A 7,728-nucleotide genomic window follows, 5' to 3' on the forward strand; every position below is an offset into this window, starting at 1 on the left:
CGTTTCTTGACATCACGTGGAGTGAATTGAATGGGCTGAAGACTGGCACCTGTGATGCTGGGGACCTCAGGGGGAGGCCGAGATGGATCATCCACTCAGCACTTCTGGCTGAAGATAGTTGCAAATGCTTCAGCCTTGTCTTTTGCACTCACGTGCTGGGCTCCACCATCATTGAGGATGGGGATATTTTTGGAGCCTCCTCCTCCTGTTAACTGTTTAATTGTCCACCACCACTCATGACTGCATGTGGCAGGACTGCAGAGCTTTGATTTGATCCGATGGTTGTGAGATCGCTTAGCTCTGTCTATCGCATGCTGCTTCCGTTGTTTGGCATGCAAGTAGTCCTGTGTTGTAGCCTCACCAGGTTGACACCTCATTTTTCGGTATGCCTGGTGCTGTTCCCGGCATGCTCTCCTGCACTCTTCGTTAAACCAGGGTTGATCTCCTGGCTTGATGGTAATGGTAGAGTGAGGGATATGCCGGGCCATGGGGTTACAGATTGTGGTTGAATACAATTCTGCTGCTGCTGATGGCCCACAGCGCCTCATGGATGCCCAGTTTTGAGTTGCCAGATCTGTTCGAAATCTGTCCCATTTAGCACGGTGGTAGTGCCACACAACACGGTGGAGGGTATCCTCAACATGAAGACGGGACTTCGTCTCGGTGGTCACTTCCACCAATGCTGTCATGGACAGATGCATCTGCAACAGGTAGATTGGTGAGGACGAGATCAAGTAGGTTTTTCCCTCTTGTTGGTTCCCTCACCACCTGTCGCAGACCCAGTCTGGCAGCTATGTCCTTTAGGACTCAGCCAGCTGTGGTGCTACCGAGCCACTCTTGGTGATGGACATTGAAGTCCCCCAACTCAGAGGACATTTTGTGCCCTTGCTACTCTCAGTGCTTCTTCCAATTGGTGTTCAACATGAAGGAGTACTGATTCATCAGCTGACGGAGGGTGGTAATTAGCAGGACGTTTCCTTGCCCATGTTTGACTTGATGCCATGAGACCTCATGGGGTCCTGAGTCAATGTTGAGGACTCCCAGGGCTACTCCCTCCCGACTGTATACCACGGTGCCACCACCTCTGGTGGGTCTGTCCTGCCGGTGGGACAGGACATACCCAGTGGATGGTGATGGTGGTGTCTGGGACATTGGTTGTAAGGTATGATTCGGTAATTATGACTATGTCAGGCTGTTGCTTGACTAGTCTGTGGGACAGCTCTCCCAATTTTGGCACAAGCCCCCAGATGTTGGTAAGAAGGACTTTGCAGGGTTGACAGGGCTGGGTTTGCCGTTGTCGTTTCCGGTGCCGAGGTTGATGCCGGGTGGTCCGTCCGGTTTTATTCTTATTGTTTTTCATAGCGGTTGTTTACAACTGAGTGACTTGCTAGGCCATTAAGAGTCAACCACATTGCTGTGGGTCTGGAGTCACATGTAGGCCAGACCAGGTAAGGACGGCAGATTTCCTTCCCTAAAGGACATTAGTGAACCAGATGGGTTTTTGCAACAATCGACAATGGTATCATGGTCGCCATTACTAAGACTAACATTTAATTCCAGAATTAAATTGAATTGAATTTAAATTCCACCAGCTACCGTGGTGCGATTTGAACCTATATCCTCAAAGCATTTGACTGAAGCCTCTGGCTTACTAGTCCAGTGACATAACCACTACGCCACCACCTCCCCTTCTGCCCTTCCCCCCAATGAATTATATCAGGACATAAATCTCTCCTCCAGCTTCATTTCCATTTTTATTTTACTGAATGGAAAATTTTGGGAGGACAAATCACTCCTGAATTCCCAACTCGTGCCCCCGGCAGGTAAAGCTCCATGTGGGAAGGAAGAATTAGTAAAATTATTCTATAAAATATAAATGAGGAAATATGTAGAAAGCCCTCTATTTGAAAATGAATTTAAATACTCATTATAATAGTGTTAAATATGTATTCTTTGAAATGACTGCTGATTGTGCAATATTAACTGGCTGTTCACTGACGTCTTCAGTTTGATTTTAGCGATTGGTGTTGTAATTGGCATGATACAGGATCCGTAGTCCACAGTGAAGTGTTCCACAGAGAAAGGGGTTAGGGTTTAACCTCTTCCCCGAGACTGCACCAGGTGGCAATGTGGCTTTCAGGCATCATTTTATACAATGTGGCCTGTTTAGGCTCTAACTTGTTCCCTACACATTGAGCTGTCGTTAGGAACATCACTTATTTAACGAAGAGAATGGCACTGATCACAGGACTTGAAATAGTTTTTTTATTTACAGATATCAAAAATGATAATTTCAAAAACAATATATAAACTCATGGAAAGTGAATTCAAACAGACAACTCATCAGGACAGAGATACTGAGGACATGCGGCTTGTGTAATACAGTACATATTGACAATACTTTCTATATTGGGCCTGAAGGGCCTGTTGTTCAGGAGCAGCAGCTACATTTGTCGGAGGTTTTCCCTTTACACACACAGCCATTGGTGCAGTTCGTGCATCCTGCAGGACAGCAAGAGCAGCAACCTGAGAGAGGAGAGGGCAAAGGCAGAAATCAGGAACAATGAATGAGTTCAGTGAAACAGCCCCAGACCCTCCCATTGCAGCACTCAGCTCCTCCCTAATAAACTAATCTGTGCCATATCTCCAAGTAACCCGTCTGAAGATGCCCCGCCTCAGGACACTATGTGAGGGGGTTTGGGTGAATATGTTACTGTCGGTATCTCTCCAAACCTATTTCTAGTGATAAGTCTATAAAATCATCTCTTTCCGATGTCACTCTAAAACCCGTCTTTAACCAGCGGGGTTATCCCCACGAGTCTCTTTAGATTGGACAATCTGATGGGAATTAAATCAGGTGAAATCATGGACCTTGTACTTTTCTATTCTGGTCCTCTCTGAGTTCTGCCCAGAACTATCCGTCACAGAAATACAATGTGAGGAGCTGTAAACAGGCCCACAGTTACTCACTTTTCTGGCAGCGTCCAGCTTTGCTGGTGGGACATCGGCAGTCGGAGCACCTGCAGGTTTGTTCACAGGAGCAGGATCCTGAAAACAGGAAAAACAAAGACATTGAGTTAAGGCTCAAACCCGGAGAAATGCCCCGGTGTGGAGGAGCCCCGGCTCTTTGTCCCATTCTGTTCTGCAGTTACTTTAATAAAGAGCCTGCCCTCCAATCCTGCTCCACCTCAGTGAGACTGAGCCGGGACACTGTGCTGAAAGGACTGCACTAGTCGCCACTCACCATCCAGGCAGACACAGGGCTTCGAGTCAGACATTTCACTAACAACTTCTTCAGCTTCCAGCCCTCACCCAATCAGCGCTTCTCGATCTGGTGCCCTTTGCTGAATCGGAGCCGAGTTTTATGGGGTTGTGATCGGTGGGGAACCGGCTGCAAAACCGGGGAAGGGGCGGGTCGGTCCGGGCAGAATGCACCCGGGGCACCGAAGTGAGTCAGCGGCTGAAGGTTTGAATTGCACCCGTCTCCTTCACTCACAACACGGCCCCAAAAGATTTCTCAATAACAGCAATTTCCCAACATTTGCCGTTGAATCGCCGGGTGTCTGAGCGTCTGCAACACGTTTCACACCCACGGTCTGGGGGAGGCCAGGACTGCACGTTCTGTTTGAAGTTTATTGACCGATTTCACTCTAGATATTTGTTAGTTTTTGTGTTTCGGATTGCTGTCCCAGATCCTGTGTCCCAGAGAGTTTACCACTTGCCCCAATATCTACGAGAGATTCCATTAATAAAATGCTTTCAGTGCAGCACGATTCAAAGCCACAGTGTCTGGAGAGGTGAGAATTGCCCAGTTGTCTGGTCAGTGTGAGGAGCCGGGAGCACAGGTGACCTTTGAACCGTGTGCACTTCCTGGCTGTTTAAAGACTGAACTACACTGGAGTTTGTTTTTAGTCACTCTGTAAATATTTAGAATCAGAAATGACCCGATCTAAATTGCTGTTATTGAGAATAACAACAGAAAATGCTGGAAAAACTCAGCAGGCTCTCCTCCGAGTTTTTCCAGCATTTTCTGTTGTTATTTCGGATTTCCAGCATCTGCAGTATTTTGCTATCGTGCTGTTATTGAGAAATCTTTTGGGGCCGTGTTGTGAGTGAAGGAGACGGGTGCAATTCAAACCTTCAGCCGCTGACTCACTTCGGTGCCCCGGGTGCATTCTGCCCGGACCGACCCGCCCCTTCCCCGGTTTTGCAGCCGGTTCCCAACCGATCACAACCCCATAAAACTCGGCTCCGATTCAGCAAAGGGCACCAGATCGAGAAGCGCTGATTGGGTGAGGGCTGGAAGCTGAAGAAGAAGTTAGTGAAATGTCTGACTCGAAGCCCTGTGTCTGCCTGGATGGTGAGTGGCGACTAGTGCAGTCCTTTCAGCACAGTGTCCCGGCTCAGTCTCACTGAGGTGGAGCAGGATTGGAGGGCAGGCTCTTTATTAAAGTAACTGCAGAACAGAATGGGACAAAGAGCCGGGGCTCCTCCACACCGGGGCATTTCTCCGGGTTTGAACCTTAACTCAATGTCTTTGTTTTTCCTGTTTTCAGGATCCTGCTGCTGTGAAAAAACCTGCAGGTGCTCCGACTGCCGATGTCCCACCAGCAAAGCTGGACGCTGCCAGAAAAGTGAGTAACTGTGGGACTGTTTACAGCTCCTCACATTGTATTTATGTGACGGATAGTTCTGGGCAGAACTCGGAGAGGACCAGAATAGAAAAGTACAAGGTCCATGATTTCACCTGATTTAATTCCCATCAGATTGTCCATTCTAAGGAGACTCGAGGAGAAAACCCAGCTGGTTAAAGAAGGGTTTTAGAGTGACATCGGAAAGAGATGATTTTATAGACTTATCACTAGAAATAGGTTTGGAGAGATACTGACAGTAACCTATTCACCCAAACCCCCTCACATAGTGTCCTGAGGCGGGGCATCTTCAGACGGGTTACTTGGACAAATGTAAGAAGTCACACAACACCAGGTTATAGTCCAACAGCTTTATTTGAAATCACAAGCTTTCGGAGCGCTGCTCCTTCTTCAGGTGAAGTGGAGAAATGCATAAAGACACAGCTTATATAGTCAGAGAATCATGTCAGATGTTTACAGGTAACCTTTCCAACTGCCATTTATCACACCTCGGCAGAGAGATAATCACAGCAGTCAAAGGTGTGAATGGTGTCCAAACAGGTCAGTCAGGGAAACATTACATCAAAGAACAATGAGGTGGGGTCACAAGGGGTCAAATATTGCAGATGCTGGGGTCTGTATGAAAAACAAAAAAACAGACAAAAAACATTTTTTTTGGCTGGAAATCACAGCAGTTCCGGCCGCATCTGGACGACCTGCTGTGATTTCCAGCCAAAAAAAATGTTTTTTGTCTGTTTTTTTGTTTTTCATACAGGCCCCAGCATCTGCAATATTTGACCCCTTGTGACCCCACCTCATTGTTCTTTGATGTAATGTTTCCCTGACTGACCTGTTTGGACACCATTCACACCTTTGACTGCTGTGATTATCTCTCTGCCGAGGTGCGATAAATGGCAGTTGGAAAGGTTACCTGTAAACATCTGACATGATTCTCTGACTATATAAGCTGTGTCTTTATGCATTTCTCCACTTCACCTGAAGAAGGAGCAGCGCTCCGAAAGCTTGTGATTTCAAATAAAGCTGTTGGACTATAACCTGGTGTTGTGTGACTTCTTACATTTGTCCACCCCAGTCCAACTCCGGCATCTCCACACCAGGGTTACTTGGAGATATGGTGCAGATTAGTTTATTAGGGAGGAGCTGAGTGCTGTAATGGGAGGGTCTGGGGCTGTTTCACTGAACTCATTCATTGTTCCTGATTTCTGCCTTTGCCCTCTCCTCTCTCAGGTTGCTGCTCTTGCTGTCCTGCAGGATGCACGAACTGCGCCAATGGCTGTGTGTGTAAAGGGAAAACCTCCGACAAATGTAGCTGCTGCTCCTGAACAACAGGCCCTTCAGGCCCAATATAGAAAGTATTGTCCATATGTACTGTATTACACAGGCCGCATGTCCTCAGTATCTCTGTCCTGATGATGTTTTATATACTAGGAAAAAGGGAATCATTGTGATGTGTAAAAGCTTGCTTCTAAAAAAAGTGATTATCACATTGGAAAATAAAAAATCTGTTAATCTAAAACTTTTGCTTGTTTTTCCTGAACATACACATACTTCCCCTCAGTACATCCTGACTCTGTTAGAGTCACACAGGTCTTCAAATAATGAAATCACAATTGACTACACCTGAAAATACCCACCAGTGTCTGCATACAGAAAAGACAACTTCACCATTAGATATAACAACAGAAAATGCTGGAAAAACTCAGCAGGCCAGGCAACACCCGTGGAGAGAAAATAGAGTCAACGTTTCGGGTCAAACCCTTTGTCAAGACTGAAAAAGCACAGGAAATGAAATAGATTAAAAGGCCGGGCTGGGAGAGAACAAAAGAGAAGTGAAGAGACATTAAGAGGTATTCAAAACGAGATGAGATGGTGATAGGACTAGTGGAGACAAAAGACGGCTCTAGATTAGGTGTGAAATGCGCTGGCAGAATGGGAGACAGCTGCCATGTGGGAGAGAAAAAAAGGTGGCGGGGGGAAGGGGCCAAAACAAAGGTGTGGATAAAAAATAAGTAAAAATGTAATGGGGGCCGAGGTTATGATCTGAAATTGTTGAACTCGATATTGAGTCCGGAAGGCTGTAAAGTGCCTAATCGGAAGATGAGGTGCTGTTCCTCGAGCTTACGCTGAGCTTCCGCGGAACAATGCAAGAGCCCGAGTACAGTGAGTTCTGAGTGGGAATGGGGCGATGAATTAAAATGACAGGCGACCGGAAGCTCGGGGTCATCCTTACGGACTGAATGGAGGTGTTCCGCAAAGCAGTCACCCAATCTGCGTTTGATCTCCCCAATGTAGAGGAGACCACATCGTGAGCAGCGAATACAGTATACTAGATTGCAAGAAGTACAAGTAAATCGCTGTTTCACCTGGAAGGGGTGTTTGGGGCCCTGGACAGTGGGAAGGGTAGAGGTATAAGGGCAGGTGTTGCATCTCCTGCGCTTGCACGGGAAGGTGCCGGGCGAAGGAGAAGGGGTGCTGGGGGTGATAGAGGAGTGGACTAGGGTGTCTCAGAGGGAGCGGTCCCTACGGAATGCTGAAAGGGGAGGGGAGGGGAAGATGTGTTTGGTGGTGGGATCACTTTGGAGGTGGCGGAAATGGCGGAGGATGATCCGTTGAATGTGGAGGCTGGTGGGGTGAAAGGTGTGGACAAGGGGAACCCTATCATGGTTCCGGGAGGGAGGGGCAGGGGTGAGGGCAGAAGTGCGGGAGATAGAACGGACACGATCGAGGGCCGTGTCAACCACGGTAGAGGGAAATCCTCGGTTGAGGAAAAAGGAAGACATGTCGGAAGCACTGGTGTGGAAGGTGGCATCGTCGGAGCAGATGCGGCGGAATTGGAGAAACTGGGAGAATGGAATAGAGTCCTTACAGGAGGCGGGGTGGGAGGAAGTGTAGTCCAGGTAGCTGTGGGAGTCAGTGGGCTTGTAGTGAATGTTGGTCAATAACCTATCCCCAGAGATGGAGACGGAGAAGTCAAGGAAGGGAAGGGAAGAGTCGGAGATGGACCATGTGAAGGTGAGGGAAGGGTGGAAATTGGAGGCAAAGTGAATGAAATTGTCTAGTTCAGAGCGAGAGCAGG

At 47.7% G+C, this 7,728-nt stretch overlaps 2 protein-coding genes across 2 annotated transcripts; one reads left to right on the forward strand and one right to left on the reverse strand.

Moving 5' to 3' along the window:
* Nucleotides 1-2,251: 2,251 nt before the first annotated feature.
* LOC147116376 (metallothionein-like) lies at nucleotides 2,252-3,418 on the reverse strand. Its single transcript, XM_085991251.1, has 3 exons — nucleotides 3,245-3,418; nucleotides 2,971-3,048; nucleotides 2,252-2,526 (listed from the first exon to the last, which is right to left on the reverse strand). Exons 1-3 carry the CDS (start codon nucleotides 3,276-3,278, stop codon nucleotides 2,432-2,434), a joined length of 207 nt encoding a protein of 68 aa, XP_085847377.1. The 5' UTR covers nucleotides 3,279-3,418; the 3' UTR covers nucleotides 2,252-2,431.
* Nucleotides 3,419-4,148: 730 nt separating this feature from the next.
* On the forward strand, nucleotides 4,149-6,168 carry LOC147116377 (metallothionein-like). Its single transcript, XM_085991250.1, has 3 exons — nucleotides 4,149-4,360; nucleotides 4,557-4,634; nucleotides 5,880-6,168. Exons 1-3 carry the CDS (start codon nucleotides 4,327-4,329, stop codon nucleotides 5,972-5,974), a joined length of 207 nt encoding a protein of 68 aa, XP_085847376.1. The 5' UTR covers nucleotides 4,149-4,326; the 3' UTR covers nucleotides 5,975-6,168.
* Nucleotides 6,169-7,728: the final 1,560 nt, after the last annotated feature.

Source organism: Somniosus microcephalus, chromosome 6 (assembly GCF_052327205.1).
Source record: "Somniosus microcephalus isolate GS21.2 chromosome 6, FLI_Smic_1.0, whole genome shotgun sequence".
NCBI classification, from domain to species: Eukaryota; Metazoa; Chordata; class Chondrichthyes; order Squaliformes; family Somniosidae; genus Somniosus; species Somniosus microcephalus.

Excerpts from the sequence above, each read along its gene's own strand:
- LOC147116376 (XM_085991251.1), bottom strand. The coding sequence starts at position 3,278 with ATGTCTGACTCGAAGCCCTGTGTCTGCCTGGATG. Across the intron at positions 3,049-3,244 it reads GCCCTGTGTCTGCCTGGATG|GATCCTGCTCCTGTGAACAA; the intron begins GTGAGTGGCGAC and ends TCCTGTTTTCAG. Across the intron at positions 2,527-2,970 it reads AGCTGGACGCTGCCAGAAAA|GTTGCTGCTCTTGCTGTCCT; the intron begins GTGAGTAACTGT and ends CTCCTCTCTCAG.
- LOC147116377 (XM_085991250.1), top strand. The coding sequence starts at position 4,327 with ATGTCTGACTCGAAGCCCTGTGTCTGCCTGGATG. Across the intron at positions 4,361-4,556 it reads GCCCTGTGTCTGCCTGGATG|GATCCTGCTGCTGTGAAAAA; the intron begins GTGAGTGGCGAC and ends TCCTGTTTTCAG. Across the intron at positions 4,635-5,879 it reads AGCTGGACGCTGCCAGAAAA|GTTGCTGCTCTTGCTGTCCT; the intron begins GTGAGTAACTGT and ends CTCCTCTCTCAG.